This window comes from Vulpes vulpes, chromosome 1, assembly GCF_048418805.1.
Source record: "Vulpes vulpes isolate BD-2025 chromosome 1, VulVul3, whole genome shotgun sequence".
Classification (NCBI taxonomy): Eukaryota; Metazoa; Chordata; class Mammalia; order Carnivora; family Canidae; genus Vulpes; species Vulpes vulpes.
The window spans coordinates 46,112,047-46,132,167 of NC_132780.1; the positions used below are offsets into that span (position 1 = coordinate 46,112,047).

Here is a 20,121-nt window from a genome sequence, read left to right on the forward strand (position 1 = left end):
ATTTTGATGCTGTTTTCTGATGCATAAAAATTCTCATCAGTTGTATACTAGAACATTACAAGCACTCAGTTGACTAATCTGACTCTAATGTTGCATGCATCACTACATAGGCAGGTATGCCAGTGAAGCGGTAGACACCTAGTAAATTACTTAAAATGTTAAGGTAGTCAAGAGTACAAAGCAAATATCAACTCAAGTTTGGATACAAAATCCCCATTTTTAGACACTTAGCTTACAACTCTAGCCAGAATTGATTTTGGGAAAATTGTTTTATTGAGGAGTTGAGAATGAAAAATTAGAGGTAGATCAGAGAACATAAAGAAGTCCTACCAACCAGTAAAGCACTCCCACCAAGTTTCCATCTTTGAGAATTCCTAGATGCTTCTTAAATTATTGATAAAGAAAAAGAGAAGTGTCATAAGCAGTAAGTCTAAATTATTCGAGAAAGTCTGTGTACCTTCATTCTCTTTTCGTGTTTGATCCTGAACATCATTCAATTCAACAAGAGAACAAACAGAGGCTGGCTTTTGAATCCATGAGTGACTTCTATGTCTAAGGAAAAAAAAAAAAAAAACAGATCAAAGGTAACTTGTCTGTTGTTTTCTAATCTAATTTGCCCTCAAATTAGTTTCCCAAAAATAAAAGGATATCTCCTCCAAATAAAAGGATATCTCCCTCAAGTTGAACTCAGTGGAAAATTCATCATGTTTGTTGCCACTGTGGCAGCAAAATCAAGAATTCCAAAAACATTCTCTCTGAAAATTAAAATCTACAACTACAAAAGCCCTAAATACAAAATTATTTTTCAATTTTAAGATTGATGACTTGTGTTAAAACACTGTTTTATAACACAATAGTAGTGCATTTAGCAAAAACTACTTACTCTTAAGTGGTAAAGATACATGTTAATGAAAAAAAAACCCCTACATTATATACATTCATTATATCATAAGTTTATTAAATCAGTCTATATTTAACATACCTAATTTCAGAGTTCTCTTGGCCTTCTGATTCTTCATCATCACTGTTATCAGAAAATTGGCAGTGGAGGACTTCATCTTGTTCTTCTATGTGACCCAGCAGCATCTGACTTCGTGTTCGAAATCCAGCAACTACTCGATCCAGAGAGTACACAGAAGGACTTGTGTAGACCTTACAAGTGATTACCCCACCCAAAAAAAAAAAAAGTTATTTTTTTAAATGTTTATTTTTATCCTATTACTCAGGATGTTTTTAAAGAGGTTATTAGTTAGTTAGACTGAAAATAGCCAATCACTGGAAATATGCAAATGCCAAAATTCCACGATACTCTTGTGCACGTGGACACATACATCTTTTGGAATCTATACAGCTCTTCCTCCTTCTAGAAAGCTCTCTATCTTCAATTATATCTTCATGAACCAAAGAGAGGCAGGAATGAAAATATTACAGCTCTTAAACATAGCATAGGCACTCCCAAACAAATGTGAAACCCATACACAGTGGGTTTCACTCTAGGTGACACACTGCAGGAAACCCAAATGTATTTATTCACACTTTACATATGATGGTTAGGGATGGCTGACTTAGTGCTCTAAGTGACATAGTTAATATGTATCATGGATAAATAGATTTTCAAGGGGCTACCCTGGGAACTTTCTATACTATAATGTGCTTCTATTGGAAAGGTGCTTTAAGCTCTCAAAAAATGACCTTGGAGGGACACCTGGGTGGTACATTCAGTTAAGCATCCAACTCTTGATTTTGGCTCAGGTCATGATCTGAGGGTCAAAGGACTGAGCCCAGCATCAGGCTTGTGCTCAGTGAGGTGTCTGCTTGACTGCTTGAGACTCTCTCTCTCTTTCTCCCTCTGGTCCACCCCATGCTCACTCACGTACTCTCTCTAAAATAATAAAATAAATAAATCTTTTAAAATTTTTATCTATTTTTTTAATAAATTTTTAAATGACCTTGGAAAATAACAAAAATTAGAAGCTGCTTGTATACTTTTATTCTAGTTTTTGTTACCAAATATTTCCTTCTTTGTATAACCAAACCTCAGAGTCTTTTCTCAAAAAGGTAAGTAGAATATTAGAGGAGACGTTCAATTTATTACTAGAAATCATTATAAGCTATTAAAACTGTAACAGACAGCAGAATATGTATATCATATGGTGTCAAGATTCAAGTGATATACATCTTGCATATAATCCCTCCCAGAAAAGCCTGCCTCATGCTAAAGATTCCTTGATATCTAATTTTTGTGGCTCCACTGTTGGCCACCTAGTAAGACCATCTGTCACATTGGTACCATGATGGGTGCAGAATAAAGTTTTCTAGGTGGACTCCCTACCCTGGGGTATGAGGGAGTAGGGAGGGAAATTATTTTCAGAAGAACCAACTCAAGAAGTATTTATCTAACAAGTACAATTACTGCATGTTCACTTTGCCCCAGAACAAACAGGCATCAAGGTTTCTCTTTGTCAAAAGAATGGAAATTATTCCAGGAGCAAATAAAATTTTTTGTTCAGAGTCAAACTTTGTTCTCTAGAATTATAATCTGCTTTTGAAATTTCTTTCTATAAAGAAAATCAAATGATCCAGCTTAAAAATTAACACCAAGTAAATTCCACAACAATTGGGGCACCTGAGTGGCATAGTGGTTGAGCATCTGCCTTTGGCTCAGGTCGTGATCCCAGGGTCCTGGGATTGAGTCCTGCATTGGGCTCCCAGGAGGGAGCTTACTTCTCTCTCTGCCTCTTTGTGTGTGTGTGTGTGTGTGTGTGTGTGTGTGTGTGTGTGTCTCATGAATAAACAAAATCTTAAAAAACAATTCCACAGAGCAGCCCGGGTGGCTCAGTGGTTTGGTGCCGCCTGCAGCCCAGGGTGTGATCCTGGAGACCTGGGATCGAGTCCCACGTCGGGCTCCCTGCACGGAGCCTGCTTCTCCCTCTGCCTGTGTCTTTGTCTCTCTCTCTCTCTCTCTCTCTCTCTCTCTCTCAAATAAATAAATAAATAAATCCACAACAATTAATGATATTTAGCAAATTAATTCCTCAACAGTTGTCCTACCCAATACAATGGCTCTTTGCTCCTTGTAGGCTCATAAAGCCGTCTATAACGGGGCCCCTTCCCACCTAAGTACAGGGTGTTGCTTCCCTGAAGTTGCTTCTCCATTCCATGGTCCCTGCTTTAGCATTTTCAACCATACCCCGGACAGTACTGATGATCACTATGTAGGTACTCAAATAAGCTGGTTAATAATTCAGATAACTGAGGTGTATACAACTACATGCCAATATTTCATTCTAACCATTTGTTCCTAGAATTATATTATCACAAGGCTAGAGAGAACTTTAAAGCTTACTGAGTTCAACTATTCATCCCATATCTGACTCTCATCTATAACATAACCTCTGCTGAAACATCCGCTGCAGGGGCCCTTACAAGCACTGGGGCCTCCCGTATCATCTCTCGCAGTTTTCCCTGACAAACATTTCTTTATATTCTCTTAGCACTTCTTCTCCCTAGTCCTACTTCTATAGAGACAAAATGTAACAATAATGACAAGGTTTCAAATATCTTAATTTCATTTGTTTATTTGAGATACAGAGAGAGCATGAGCAGGGAGAGGGAAAAGCAGACTCCCCCCTGAGCAGGGAGCCAGATGTTGGGCTCAATCCCAGGACCTGAGGATCATGACCTGAGCCCAAGGCAGACGTTTAACTGACTGAGCCATGCAGGTGCCCCAAGCCTTCAAATATTTGAAAACAGACATCATGTCCCCTCTGAATCTCACTAAGTCTAGAGTTACTTCAGATGGTCACCAAGGACCTTTAGCAACTTGGTTGTTCTCTGAAAACACTTTAATTTGACTTAAAGTGCTGTACTCAGACCTGAACTTGATGTTTCAAATCATCATACAGTAAGATAATCTCTTCTCACTAGTGATGCATTTGATTTGGATTCATCAGATATGTGGCAACTTTGCTTAGCTCATTCACCATAGACTGGTTTTCATAGATCAACTCTGTACCCAAGTTGCCATCAACAGTTCCACCAAGGTCCATGAGATATCATTTGTCATTCTGCTACTGTGAGATTGGTGTGTTCTGCCGGAATGAGGCGCTCACATAGCAAAGGAACCTGGTTCAACCCAGGCAGACACATCTCTGTGCTGTGTTCACTCTTCACCTTGAACAATGATGTATGCAAATAATTAAAAAACAAAGCCAAACAAAAACTAATTATTTTGTGAGGGGAAAAAAAGGGGGCCTTTGTGTGAGATAAAATCTTAATGAAAACTGAAGAAGCTGTTAACATGTAGTGTGGGGGTTACTCACAGGAACTCTGTGACTCCACAAAAATGTAATTCACTCAGGAAAAAGTGAGATTTTACAAATATTTCCACTTTTGTGAATCTGGAGATTCCAGAAGATTTTTAAAATATATCCTTTAAGAATATTTTGGTTGGGGGTGCCTGGGTGGCTCAGTGGTTGAGTGTCTGTCTTTGGCTCAAGTGTGATCCCAGGGTCCTGGGACTGAGTCCCACATCAGGCTCCCCACAGGGAGCCTGCTTCTCCCTCTGCCTATATCTCTCTCTGTCTCTCATCATAAATGAATAAATTTTTTTAAATGAATATATTTTGGGACACCTGGGTGGCTTAGAGGTTGTGCATCTGCCTTTGGCCCAGGGCGTGATCCTGGGATCCAGGATCAAGTCCTATATCAGGCTCCTTGCAGGAAGTCTGCATCTCCCTCTGCCTGTGTCTCTGCCTCTCTCTTCTCTCTGTCTCTCTCTCTGAGAATACATGTCTGTATTCTCATGAATAAATAAATTTCATGAGAGACAGAGAGTGTCTGTATTCTCATGAATAAATAAATTTCATGAGAGACAGAGAGAGAGAATCATGCCCAGGGCCGAAGGCAGGTGCTAAACCACTGAGCCACCTAGAGATCCCCTCAAAAAAGAATATTTTGGTTAAGTTCTCTTAGCACACAATGGTGTGAAGTACTGAAAGCCGTATTAGTTACCTATTGCTTTTACAACCACTTTATATCATACTTCATCAAATCTAAAATGTCATCAACTTAAGACACACCATTATCTTTATTCCATCAAGAAAGAAAAAGCTGTCAAGCCATGGCATGCCATCAATTATAAAACATACCTTGCTATCAAAGATGATAAAATGTGAAAAAAAATGTGAGTCTTACCATCAGTGAAACACGGCAGATTTTCATCAGCATTTGTGATATTATATTATACCTAAGCATTTACTGGGACCACATCTGTAATTTTTTCTTTCAGAAGTGCCCTTGGAATGTAGAATACTGGCTTTCAAGTATATCATATTTACCATGTTAAAGTAGAAACCTGTTATACTTTTTTTTTAAGTTTAAATCAAGATTCGATTTTACATTTCATCAGATAAGATTTTGGTATCTACTGAGACAGAGGAGTTTTTTTCTTTTTTCCTATTAATTTGATAACTTGAAAACTTTTTCTTTTATTTACCTATATACTATTTAGTTATGAGAGGCAATTTCTTTAGGAATTCTGTTTAAGTAGGTATGTTCTATAATTTCGTCTGGGTATTTAACTCTTCAGATTAAGAGATAGTTGAAAACAAATGTGCAACAATAGGAAAAAGTACACAATTGTTTGCCCCTGGGATGCCTGTGTGGCTCAGTGGTTGAGCATGCCTTTGGCTCAGGTTGTGATCCCGTAGTCCTGGGATCAAGTCCCACATCGGGCTCCCCATGGAGAGCCTGCTTCTCTCTCTGCTTATGTCTCTGCCTCTCTCAATGTGTCTCTCATGAATAAATAAAATCTTTAAAAACATTTGTATGCCCCTAGGATAAATATTATTCAGCCATTAAAAATCATGATGTTATAAAAAATATTTAATGACTGTCAAATGTTTGTGATAAATTAAGAGTCATTAATGAAAGTATACGCATAAATACAACAAACAATACTTTTAAAATTAAATAAGAGCTTTTTGCTCTTTCCCTCCAATGTGTATAAACAAGCCTGTAAGAAATATTTCCTTGGGACACTTTGGTGGCTCAACAGTTAGCACCTGCCTTCGGCCCAGGGCGTGATCCTGGAGACCCAGGATTGAGTTCCACATCAGGCTCCCTTCGGGGAGTCTGCTTCTCCCTCTGCCTATGTCTCTGCCTCTCTCTGTGTGTCTCTCATGAATAAATAAACAAAATCTTAAAAAAAAAAAAAAAGAAATGAGGACTATCTGCACTTCAAGAAAATATGTGAGCTAATGAACTCTAAATTATCAGGGCTAGAAAATATTAGGTAGACTTCTGCCAAGGAGGCAAAAATCCAGGGAGAAAATGAAATAGCATTTGAGATGTCCTCTTTGATGTAATTCAGTTAGTCTTGGCATTCAATACAAAAACCCTCCGCTCACTCTCAGAACAACGGAACAGTAAGCAGGACTTGAACAAGGCTTGCTGCACAACGTGTCTTCCCACACAAGCCTGCCTCCTCACATATGCTGCAGTGACCAGTCCAAACAAGAGAGGTGGCCTGGATTCCTGGACACATGGTAGGGACAGAGAATCCTCAAAACTGCTGATCCTATGACTTTTCCATCTTATTTATTTTCCCCCTCCTTTTAGTGGCCAGCAGGGCAGAAGGAAGATTTTAAAAACAAAACTAAACTAAGAATTTGTTAATTTGAAACAATAACCACAGAAATCGGAAATCGTTATTCTAGTCATGTCTGTTTTGGGTCTAATCAAAACAGCTGGCGGTAAGAACCCTGAGGGCCTAACCTTTTTCAAGAGCCTACAGAACTCTATGTCCTCAAAGAGTGTACGTCTATGTATCAATATCCAGTAAAAAAGAGAACTAGAAACTGAGAAAGTATAAATATGTATAACTTTTGTAATCAGGGAGGAAAAACCCATATGTTATTTTTAAAAAATAAAGGAAACAAAATGCTTTCATGGTACTAGCCAATAGCAAATAAATAAATATAGAAGATATATAAAGTTGAATTAAGAGCTATCAAATTAAAAAAAAGAGCTATCAAATTTGAGGGGCGTCTGGGTGGCTCAGTTGGTTAAGATTAAGAGCCTGCCTTCTCATTCAAATTGGCAAAGAAGTCAAACTCTCCCTCTTCGCCGATGACATGATACTCTACATAGAAAACCCAAAAGCCTACACCCCAAGATTGCTAGAACTCATACAGCAATTTGGCAGCGTGGCAGGATACAAAATCAATGCCCAGAAATCAGTGGCATTTCTATACACTAACAATGAGACTGAAGAAAGAGAAATTAAGGAGACAATCCCATTTACAATTGCACCCAAAAGCATAAGATACCTAGGAATAAACCTAACTAAAGAGGTCAAGGATCTATACCCTAAAAACTATAGAACACTTCTGAAAGAAATTGAGGAAGACACAAAGAGATGGAAAAATATTCCATGCTCATGGATTGGCAGAATTAATATTGTGAAAATGTCAATGTTACCCAGGGCAATTTACACGTTTAATGCAATCCCTATCAAAATACCATGGACTTTCTTCAGAGAGTTAGAACAAATTATTTTAAGATTTGTGTGGAATCAGAAAAGACCCTGAATAGCCAGGGGAGTTTTAAAAAAGAAAACCATAGCTGGAGGCATCACAATGCCAGATTTCAGGTTGTACTACAAAGCTGTGGTCATCAAGACAGTGTGGTACTGGCACAAAAACAGACACATAGATCAATGGAACAGAATAGAGAACCCAGAAGTGGACCCTGAACTTTATTGTCAACTAATATTCGATAAAGGAGGAAAGACTATCCATTGGAAGAAAGACAGTCTCTTCAATAAATGGTGCTGGGAAAACTGGACATCCACATGCAGAAGAATGAAACTAGACCACTCTCTTTCACCAGACACAAAGATAAACTCAAAATGGATGAGAGATCTAAATGTGAGACAAGATTCCATCAAAATCCTAGAGGAGAACACAGGCAACACCCTTTTTGAACTCAGCCATAGTAACTTCTTGCAAGATACATCCACAAAGGCAAAAGAAACAAAAGCAAAAATGAACTATTGGGACTTCATCAAGATAAGAAGCTTTTGCACAGCCTAGGATACAGTCAACAAAACTAAAAGACAACCTATAGAATGGGAGAAGATATTTGCAAATGACATATCAGATAAAGGGCTAGTTTCCAAGATCTATAAAGAACTTATTAAACTAAACACCGAAGAAACAAACAATCCAATCATGAAATGGGCAAAAGACATGAACAGAAATCTCACAGAGGAAGACATGGACATGGCCAACATGCACATGAGGAAATGCTCTGCATCACCTGCCATCAGGGAAATACAAATCAAAACCACAATGAGATACCACCTCACACCAGTGAGAATGGGGAAAATTAACAAGGCAGGAAACCACAAATGTTGGAGAGGATGCGGAGAAAAGGGAACCCTCTTGCACTGTTGGTGGGAATGTGAACTGATGCAGCCACTCTGGAAAACTGTGTGGAGGTTCCTCAAAGAGTTAAAAATAGACCTGCCCTACGACCCAGCAATTGCACTTTGGATTTACCCCAAAGATGCAGATGCAATGAAACGCCGGGACACCTGCACCCCGATGTTTACAGCAGCAATGTCCACAATAGCCAAAGTGTGGAAGGTGCCTCAGTGTCCATCAAAAGATGAATGGATAAAGAAGATGTGGTTTATGTATACAACGGAATATTACCCAGCCATTCGAAATGACAAATACCCCCCATTTGCTTCGACGTGGATGGAGCTGGAGGGTATTATGCTGAGTGAAATAAGTCAATCGGAGAAGGACAAACATTATATGATCTCATTCATTTGGAGAATATAAATAATAGTGAAAGGGAATAGAAGGGAAGGGAGAAGAAATGGCTAGGAAATATCAGAAAGGGAGACAGAACATGGAAGACTCCTAACTCTTGGGAAACGAACTAGGGGTGGTGGAAGGGGAGGAGGGCGGGGGGTGGGGGTGAATGGGTGATGGGCACCGAGGGGGGCACTTGATGGGATGAGCACTGCGTGTTATTCTGTATGTTGGCAAATTGAACACCAATAAAAAATAAATTTATTATTAAAGAAGTAATAAGAGCCTGCCTTTGGCTCAGGTCATGATCTCAGGGTACTGAGATCAAGATCAAGCCCCACACTGAGCCTCAGGTTGGGCTCCCTGCTCAGCAGGGAGTCTGCTTCTCCCTCTCCCTGCCACTCCCCCTGCTTGTGCTTTCTCTCTCTCTCCCTCTGTCAAATAAATAAATAAAATCTTAAAAAAAGTTATCAAATTTGAATCCTGCAAAGAATTTGCCCTTGTCTCATATGTTCCATGAAAATTTACTGTATATTCAACTATAAAGAACATGTTAATAACTCTACAAAGTAAAGCTGATATTAATAATAACAGTGATTTTAATAACAGTGATTTAAATGTTGAACCCAATCTCTTAGAATTGAAAAACACACAAGTAAGGAGAGCATCTGTCTTACTCTGAGGCACCAAGCCTGGGACACCGTAGAGGTGCCCCATGGGCATATCCTAAAGACATAATGTGTCAGGCAGTTCAGATTCACTATCTCATGTAAATCCTCCACATCCCCCATGACGTTTCCCCCAGTCTGACTGATAAAGAACCTGGGGCCCACAAAGGTTTAGGCATACATACAAGCTTATGCACAGTGGTGGAGTTCACATCCAAGCCTGCCCAACTCCACAGCCTATGACACCTCTCATATTTCTTATCCCTTTAACTGTAACCATCATCAAGACCTCAAACAAATCTTTTCCCTTCATAAAATTAATAAATAGAAACCAAAATTCATGAATCTGCTTAGTCTTTTCCATCAGAAATTTCTATTCCAGTAGAGATTCCTTGTTTTTCAAGAGAAATCTGTGTGCATATATATCATCCACAAACATATTTATAAATAAAAATGAAATTTCATACTGATCTTCATAGTCTTGATTATGTCAGCTTGGCAAGGCCAAATAATAGATAAATATCATTTTGAAAATAATAAAACAGGCCAAATAAATCAAAGTATATACCCTCCAATTTCCTCTCAACCTGTTGTGGTTAAAGAAAGAAAAAACTTCATGAAGGTATCAGACTAGCAGTGCCTGAGTGGCTCAGTTAGTTAGGCATCTGCTGGTGGCTCAGGTCATGATCTCAAGATCCTGGGATCAAGCCCTGCATCGGGCTCCCTGCTAGATGGGCAGCCTGCTTCTCCCTCTCCAGCACTTGTGCTCTCCTGCTCTCTCCCTCTCTCTCTAATAAATAACTCTTAAAAAAAAAAGGTATCAGACTCAAGCATGTCTGAAAACATGATGACAAAGGATAGCTTTTTCTCCTTGGTGAATACAAGACATCATCTTTAACTATTCCTTCCAAATACAACTATATATTCTCCTATGTATTATTATTTAAAAGAAGCATGATTTAAAAAGAATACACATAAAACTCCATGAGATCAAGCAGAAAAAAACCCCTGCTGAAACCATACAAATACACTGTGATACTATACATAATATTTTTTAAATCTCAAAATCAGAAAGAGATTGATGTTTAGACATTACCTTCCTGGAATCTGATCTGGCAGGGTTATAAATATAATGCCCCAAATGAGTATCAAACGGTACAGTATATGGCCTCTTCGCATCTGTCCTGGCATCTGGCCCATCTCCACAGGTTTCCGTAGCTGAAGAGGTCATTGACAGGTTAAGTTTTGTTAGTTCTTCGCTCAGTTGATCCACAAGAAGTTGTTGTTCTATTATTTTTTCATTCTTTGTAGAAGAGAGATGAACATATTTAAAATAGAGAACCTCAGTCTGTGCATAATGATTAAAAATAAATTGTACATTGCCCCAAATCACAACTATCTTAACACTACCATAAAACGTCATTTCTCCATAGAGTACTCTTTTGATGTTCACCAGCATCTAGGATTGTTTGGAATGGTAAAAACTCTTGAGTAAGCAATGACAAACAGAGCCTAAAGAGTTAATACTCAAAGAAAATGCCCTGTACAACGTGATTGGTTGGTCTGCCAATGAGAAGCACTTTGTTTAGCTGGCCTTTCAGAGGGAAATCCAAACAGTAACAAGAGAGAAGAAAGTTGAAAAGTGGGGAAAGAATTACAAATGGCAGAGGTGGCAGCAAAGGAAACTAACTGGTCATTGTATAGTGAAGTGAAAGCCTTTACTCAGTGCAAAAGAAAGCCTAAGCATAGAGAGATAACAGACGGATAACTGATAGCCAGCCCTGGGAAAAAAAAGAACTTGGAAATAAAAGGCTGAACAGCCTTTTATAAATAAAAGCCTGGGTGGCTCAGCGGTTTGGCGCCTGCCTTAGGCCCAGGGCGTGATCCTGGAGTCCTGAGATCACAGTCCCACGTCAGGGCTCCCTGCATGGAGCCTGCTTCTCCCTCTGCCTCTCTCTCTGCTTGTGACTCTGCCTCTCTCTCTGTATCTCTCATGAATAAATAAAATCTTTTTAAAAATAAATAAACAAATAAATGGCTGAACAAATTGTGTATCAGGAGTGGGGATAGTGGGGAGGCTTAGCTTTCTATGTATCCTCTAAAGAAACCTTTTGAAGTATATCCAGTCCAGAAAGTTCTAACATCAATCTCTGTTTTAGTAGCACAGAATTATGTAAACAAGAAGTTGTCATTCATCTTAATACTTCCATATACTACAATGTTTAAATAGGAAAAAAAAAAAACTAAAGTTTTACAGTACTAATGCTAAGCTATAAAAAGGCACCCTTCTTAAAAATTCATATATTCACGGATACCTGAGTGGATTAGTGGTTGAGCATCTGCCTTTGGCTCACTTCATGATCCTGGGGTCCTGGGATCAAGTCCCACATTGGGTTCCCCACAGGGAACCTGCTTCTCCCTCTGCCTACGTCTCTCATGAATAAATACATAAAATCTTTAAAAAATTCATGTATTCAGATAATTAAAATAAAATACATGCCAATGACATATATTGGAGTCTTTATCTGGGAAAGGGTAAAAAATACCAATAATATTGGACTTTATTAAATCAAGAGTGCGTAGTATACTCTCCAGGATAACCACCAAAACCAAAAAGAGTAAATGTATAATACTTAAGCTAATGAAGTAAAAATAGAAAAATTAAAAATACACAATCCAAAAGAAGATAAGAAAGGAGGGAAAAAAGAACATAGAGCAGGCAGGATAAATAAAACGACAATGGTGGGATTATAACCAAAAGAGAAGAATAATTATGTTAAATTCATAAGTGAACTAAGTAATCCAATTAAAAGATTATAATCCATCCGAGAGGATTATAAAGTCATCTAACTTGCTGCTTTCTAAGAAATACAACTAAAATAGACTCACAAAGATTGAATATAAGATGGAGAAAGAGACATCATGTAATACCAATCAAAAGAAACCTGGTAGAGGTATGTGAATATTCAAGTAGATTTTAAGGCAAAAATCATTATAAGAAGTAAAAAATATTAAAAAGGTGAATTCACCAAGATGATGTAACAATCATGCATTTTTATGTACTTAATAACACAGTTTCAACATGTATAATGCAAAAACTGTCAGTACGTCATGGAGAAATAGCACAAACCCAAAATCATAATAGATTATAATATACCTCTAAATTGCTGATATAACAACCTCAAAATAAGTAAAAATAGAGATGTGATGGGGCGCTTGAGTGGCTCTGTCTGTAAAGCACCTGACTCTTGATTCCGGCTCAGGTCATGATCTCAGGGTTGTGAGACTGAGCCCCGAGTCAGGCTCTGTGCTGAGTGTGGAGCCTGCTTAAGATGCTCTCTCTCCCGGGCAGCCCAGGTGGCTCAGCGGTTTAGTGCCGCCTTCGGCCCAGGGCCTGATCCTGGAGACCCGGGATCGAGTCCCGCATCGGGCTCCCTGCTTGGAGCCTGCTTCTCCCTCTGCTGCTCTCACTCTCTCTGTGTGTCTCTCATTAATAAATAAATAAAATCTTAATCTTTTTTTCTCTCTCTCTCTTTCTCTCCATTGGCCCCTCCCCTCAACTCGTGCATGCACACATCACACTCTCTCTCAAATAAATAAAATCTTAAAAAACAAAACATCCATCACCAAGAAAAAGCCCATCAAAAGAATAGAAAAATCAACTGCAATATAGTCATATAATGAAATCCTATATTCATACAATGAAATCCTATATAGCTATAAGCCTAAATAAGCTAGTCACGTTGTGGATGAATCAGAACAAAAAACACTCAATAAAAGCAACTATACACCAGAGAATATATATACTGAATGATGAAATATATAAAAATTCCAAAACGTAAATTGTAGTGTTCAGGGATACATAGTAAAACCATAAAGCAAAACAGGGAAAGCATTACTATGAAGTAAGGAAAGTGATTCTCTCTGAGCAGGACCAACTCAGGACTTCTGAGGAGCTGACAGTTTACTATTTCTTCTGGTTGTTTTTTTTTTAAGATTTATCTTTCATTTATTTAAATTCCATTAGTTAACATACAGTATAATATTAGTTTCAGGTGTACAATACAGTGATTCAACACTTACAACACCTGATGTTCATCACGAGTGCCCTCCTCAATCCCCATCACCTATTTCACCCATTCTCCCACCCATCTTCCTCTGGTAACTGTCAGTTTGTTCTCTATAGTTAAAAGTCTGTTTCTTGGTTTGCCTCTCTTGCTTTTTCCCCTATGCTCATTTGTTCTGTTTCCTAAATTCCACCTATGAGTAAAATCCTATGGCATTTACTTGAGAGAGAGAGAGAGAGAGAGTGCCCATGCCAAGGGGCCTGGTGGGGGGGAGAGCGGGAGGAGTGAGCAGAATGGAAAGAGAAGGGCAGAGGGAGAGAGAGAATCTCTAGTCCCACAAGCCAAGATCACAACTCCAGCCAAAATCAAGAGTCAGACTCAACAGACTGAGCCACTCAGGTGTTTACTATTTCTTGACCTGGTGGTAGTGGTTACCCAGCTGCTCTCTTTGTGATAAGTCGCTGAACAGTACATTTTGTTTTGTATATGTTTTATGTTTTAAAATTACTCTAGAGGGATCCCTGGGTGGCGCAGCGGTTTGGCGCCTGCCTTTGGCCCAGGGTGCGATCCTGGAGACCCGGGATCGAATCCCACGTCGGGCTCCCGGTGCATGGAGCCTGCTTCTCCCTCTGCCTGTGTCTCTGCCTCTCTCTCTCTCTCTATCATAAATAAATAAAAAAAAATTTTAAAATATTAAAAAAAAAAGGGATCCCTGGGTGGCGCAGCGGTTTGGCGCCTGCCTTTGGCCCAGGGCGCGATCTTGGAGACCCGGGATCGAGTCCCACGTCGGGCTCCCAGTGCGTGGAGCCTGCTTCTCCCTCTGCCTGTGTCTCTGCCTCTCTCTCTCTCTGTGACTATCATAAATAAATAAATTTTTTTAAAAAACCAATAATTTAAAAAAAATAAATAAAATTACTCTAGAATTGGAAGAGTTAAAAAAGAAAACAAAAATGAAATGTCAAAATCAGTATCTAACTTGTGCTGGATCAGGTTATTCCTTGGGACAGTAGTTGCTCCCTGATAGGAAGCTAAAGCCTTTAAATGAAATTAACAATTTGGGAGTGCAGGAGATGGAGGGGGGTGTTCACAGACAGGGAGTATAATATTTAGGGACATACTACATTCCATGCAGGCATATTTGGTTTAATAATAGGGAGGCTAAACTGAAAAGTTGAAAGATTTAACCAAAGTTAAAGAGTAAATCATTGATGGAATATGAAAGGATAATCTAATAAATTTTAAAGTATGTGTTTACCTTCCAACTCTTAACAACATCACAATGCCTGTTACCTTGGTGAACAACATAATGCAAAAACATGGAGAACAAGTAACCATAATGTGATATGCAAATTGAGTTCCTGGTTTCTTCATATTTGTGAAGGATAAATCAAGGTAACAATAAAAATGCTTTCTCCTCATACTGATTTAGGAGAAAACCCATAATAATACTTTCAGTTGCCTGAAACTTCAATTGAAACCTGTTTTTGTGGGGGCACCTAGGTGACTCAGTTGATTAAGTGTCTGCCTTTGGCTGGAGAACCGGCTTCTCCCTCTGCCCCTTCCCCTGCTTGTGTGCACATGTGCTCTCTCTCCCTCTCTCAAATAAATAAAATCTTAAACAAAATAAGTTAAAAAAAATTCCTTTCTTTAAAAAAAAAAAACAACATCTATGTTTGTAAATACTCCCAATTATCATTTAAAATGCTATTCTGTTCAGTTAAGTACTATTTCAACTAAATCTACAGCACTAGATACGTTAAGAAACTCTACCTGCAATCTATTCACTTTCTGAGCTTCTTTCAAAGATACCACATGACCTTTGTTTTCCTGGACCATCATCTGCACTTGATTCTTCAGTTCCTTCACCTCCAGTTCTCTCTGATTAAATACAACTTCATCAGCAGCCAGCGCACACTAGGAGGAGGGAAAAAAAAGCACAAGAGACTCACCATGGAAAATACTCAAGACAGCCCAGAAAATACCACAAAAACTGGGATTTAATGATGGTTTGATGATGTCTCATGAAATTTTTCTTATCCTATTCACTTTCAACTTTTTTCTGTTCTCTTTATAGGAAAGACAGTGTTGAAGACCTATTACTGCTATAACCTAAGCATTAATTATTAGTAAGATAGAAAGTTTTCCCTGGTTTTTATTTCCTGAATTTTAAAATTAAAAAGTTACTCAGTTTCTAGAGTACAGTCACTAAGATTTTTACAAGTTTGCTAGAGTTGCCATGATTTTTAATGTGAGTTTTTAAAAATCAAAGAGGTCACATTTTCCAAACTGACCTATAGAATTAAGAGTGTATTTGGATTTTAAAATAAAGAATATTTGCTAATTTTATGCACTTTCACTATGCAGAGATATTTGGAAGATATCTAAAAATATAGTTAAACAAAGTTTTCTTAATTCCTGGTGAATTATGCCTGTTTTCAAATAAACTTGGGATATGCAAATAATACTTTTATAACAATTCTTAAATTAAATAAATAAAAAGAAATTTAACATTGTCAAGAGTCTATTTTATGCTAGTGACTTGATATTTTAAACATATCTCACTGAATAGACAGGGTTTCTTTTTCATGAAGAAACCAAGAGATTAAAACCTCTCCCCAAGATGACACAGTAGATAAACCAAATTCCTAATCTTCCGCCCCAGGGCCTATGTGAATCCAAAATTCATGCTCTTTCTACTAAGCTACAGGAAAAGACAAGAACAAATAGATGATTTACAAAAAACTGTTCATTTCACGTAAGATATAATTCACAAAAGTAGGGTATGTGCGTGACTTCTCAGGCAGTGGTACAGGGGTGGATAGGTCCCTGAACTGAGAGCCCTGGGACCAGCCTTGATTTTGTCACAGCCTTAGGGCACTTAGGGCAAGGCCCTTCTTTTCTCTGCTTGGGATCCTCAAATGACCAAATAAGGAAAGGACACATGACCCTGGTGGGCCTTATGACTCTATATGTTTATATGACTTGTGGACTTATTTTTTTTTTTTAAGATTTTATTTATTTATTTGAGAGAGAGAGAGAGAGAGAGAGAGAATGAGCACAAGTGGGAGGGACAGAGGGAGAGGCAGAGAGAAGCAGGTTACCCACTGAACAGGAAGCCTGATGCGGGTTCAATCCCAGGATCAGACATCATGACCTGAGCTAAAGGCAGACACTTAACTAAGCCACCCAAGCACCCCAACTTCTTTCATAAAATAAGATATAACTGTAATTCATGATGGCTAATATCCTCTTATGGTAAAAATAATTGTTGATTTGACCTTAAAATGTAATTGTCTCAGGGCACCTGGGTGGCCAGTCATGGAAGAGTTGCATCCAACTCTTGATTTTGGCTCAGGTCATGATCTCAGGGTCCTAAGATAGCTCTGTGTCATCAGGCTCCATGCTCAGCAGGGAATATGCTGGAGATTCTCTCTCCCTCTCTCTCCTTCCCTCTGTCTCTAAAATATTTTATTTTTTATTATTTTTTTAAAGATTACTCATGAGAGACAGAGAGAGAGAGAGAGAGAGGCAGAGACATAGAAAGATGGAGAAGCAGGCTCCTCACAGGGAGCCTGATGCGAGACTTGATCCCCCCAACCCAGGATCATGTGCTGGGCCCAAGGCAGATGCTCAACCACTGAGCCACCCAGGTGTCCCTAAAATAATTTTTTTAAATGTGATTTGTCTCCTAGTATGGCATATTCAACTATTTTTACATATTTATAAACTATAGCTGTATGGGATGCCTGGGTGCCTCAGCGGTTGAGTGTCTGCCTTTGGCTCAAGGCGTGATCCTGGAGTCCCAGGATCGAGTCCCACACATCAGGCTTCTTGCATGAAGCCTGCTTCTGTCTCTGCCTCTCTCTCTCTCTCTCTCTCTCTCTCTCTCTCTCACCACCTCCCTGTGTCTTTCAAATAAATTTTTAAAATCTTAAAGAAAAAACCCTACAGCTGTATTATTTACTATTTACTTAAAAGTGTTTAACTGTTGAGTAAACTCATGTTCACACATGGTTCTTATATTCAAAAGGCAACAAAGTCCTTTCAGAGACATTTATTAGGAGACAGAGTGTTCCAATAATTGACAAATGGCAAAAACCAAGGATTACAACACTACCTGAGAGCATCTAAAAAGGAGAAGATGGTAACTTCAAAGTGACACTTATTTCCCTAGCAACAATCTGGCAATAATTCTACCTGCAAGATGGCCCACAACCTCATCTTGGCTAAGAGTCTTTTTTAAAGTACTCACCTGCTTGTGTAATAGGCTCAGGAAGCAGGTCCAAGCAAAGAGAACGTCCATGCCTCTCCCTGCACAGACTTCCTGTCTCCCTGCACAGAGTTTACCAGGCAGCCTTCATGGGAACCCCTGGCATGGGGGGAAGGGTCCTCTGTACAACTACTAAGTCCAATCATGTAGCTGCCACTGCTACATAACCTCAACCCAGGCAGGTGAAAAATAAGTGAGAGGAGATAATAGTGAGCTGACATTTATGGAGGCTTACTCCCAGCCAGGGAGTAAGCCTCTCATCGTTTTATGGGAACTAGTGCTTTAATAATCTTCACAACAATCCTACAAAGTGCTTCATATTGTTTCTATTTTACAAATGGGGAAACTGAAACAGAGAGGTTAAGTATTTGCCAAAGGTCACAAAGTGAGTAAGCAGAGGAGTCAGGATTCAAATCGTGGGGGTTTGGTACCCACGTTCTTAACTATCATGTTATTCTGTCACTCACAGAAAAGGAAATTTAAGAAACAACTTTTTATTTTTTTATTTATTAAAAATTTTTTTTAAATTTATTTATGATAGTCACACAGAGAGAGAGAGAGAGAGAGAGAGAGAGGCAGAGAGAGGCAGAGACATAGGCAGAGGGAGAAGCAGGCTCCATGCAGGGAGCCCAACGTAGGACTCGATCCCAGGTCTCCAGGATCCCGCCCTGGGCCAAAGCCAGGCGCTAAACCACTGCACCACCCAGGGATCCCAAGAAACAACTTTTTAAAGAGACATACAGAGTGAGGAATGATAGCTGCCATTTCTCTATTTGCTACATAGTGGTAGCCAAGATTACTAGTCCTGCAAGATTGCAGAACCCCCCACCCCCGAAAAAAAGAATCTATTTTTTAAAATTAAGAAATATTGAAACTTATATCTCTCACTTTAAGATTAATAACATACACCAGCACTTTCAAAGTTCTGAGAAGTCTTGGGATTTTAACAATCTAGCTAGCATTCTCAAAATCCATCTGATCACGGTCCCCTTTTTCACCAAGACTGTTAATATCTTTGGGAAGTCTTTATCTAGAAATACATCATCTAGAGCAAGTTTAATTCAGAGTTTCCAACAGATGGAGAGAAAAAGTTACTAGTCACCCCTCATCTAACCAGGGGATTTTATAGGCTTCTACTTTCAGCCACTTAGAGGCAGGAAGAGAAAAGTTCTTCCTCTCCCAACTCCTACACCATTCCAAAGTTCAAGGTTCGGATCAACTATACGTCCTGTTCGTCAATTTCTTATACCAAGGAACAAGGGCCAGTCCCGCTCTATCTACAAAGAAGGTAGGGCAGAGTTACTGCTTTAAAAAACAAAACAAAACGTGATTTTAGAAGTATTACTTTAAATGCTTATATTTAAATATCAGAAGCTTTGAGATAGAGCAACAGTCCTCAGAGTGTATTCAGTAAAGACCCTTTTGCCGTGTCCCTCTGGTCCTTTCATGGCATCCAAGAGATCAAAACTATTTTCCTAAAAATACTAACACAATATTTGCCCTGTTTACCATGTTGACATTTGCACTGATGGTACATAAGGGTGTGTAAAACTACTGACTCCTAGCACAAATAAACGAAGTGTCACCAGACTGCATAAGTAGTCATTGTATTCCTTACTGCCAGGCACTTACAAAACAAATAAATGCTAGTTTCACTTAAGAATATCTTGATGAGTCAATAAAAATTATTATTATTTTTACCTCAACCTATGAGTACATTTTAGGATTCCATGTAACAAAATGGAAGGTATTCCAAAAGTAGCTCTGCTGTCTAATGAAGAGTGATGTTTATCTGTCGGAAACAATTTTGTGCAGCTGTGTGAGTTACAAGCTGAACTATCCACATTGTTCACAGGGAAATATTTTTATTCTAAAATATGACAGATCAACTTTGGTTACTCACACCTTGTGACAAACATTTTCTCAAAAATGAAAATTAGGGATGCCTGGGTGGCTCATCAGTTGGGCATCTGCCTTCAGCCCAGGGCGTAATCCTGGAGTCTGGAATCGAGTCCCACATTGGGCTCCCTGTGGAGAGCCTGCTTCTCCCTCTGCCTGTGTCTCTGCCTCTCTCTCCGTGTCTTTCATGAATAAATAAAATCTTTAAAAAAATTAAAATTAGAAGGAAAAGAACAATATTTGTTGCAAATGATAAAATTCAACTTTCATGCAAAGATTAGGATTTTGGAAAACATTTCTGCTACCCTAAGTGTGACAGCTTCCAATACTTAAAAGACTTTGCTGGTAGGATCAGTGGGGAAGATTAGTGAATGTAATTATTTGATACTATC

At 38.8% G+C, this 20,121-nt stretch overlaps 1 protein-coding gene across 2 annotated transcripts in view; it reads right to left on the bottom strand.

Moving 5' to 3' along the window:
- KIF27 (kinesin family member 27) overlaps window positions 1-20,121 on the bottom strand; it is an 85,468-nt gene that overhangs the window by 44,964 nt on the left and 20,383 nt on the right. For both annotated transcript variants that reach the window (XM_072763055.1, XM_072763064.1), the window contains 4 exons: window positions 15,331-15,474; window positions 10,590-10,796; window positions 983-1,152; window positions 458-552 (listed from right to left, as the gene is read on the bottom strand). In XM_072763055.1, coding sequence (XP_072619156.1) covers window positions 458-552; window positions 983-1,152; window positions 10,590-10,796; window positions 15,331-15,474 — 616 coding nt within the window. The remainder of the gene's footprint in view (window positions 1-457; window positions 553-982; window positions 1,153-10,589; window positions 10,797-15,330; window positions 15,475-20,121) is intronic.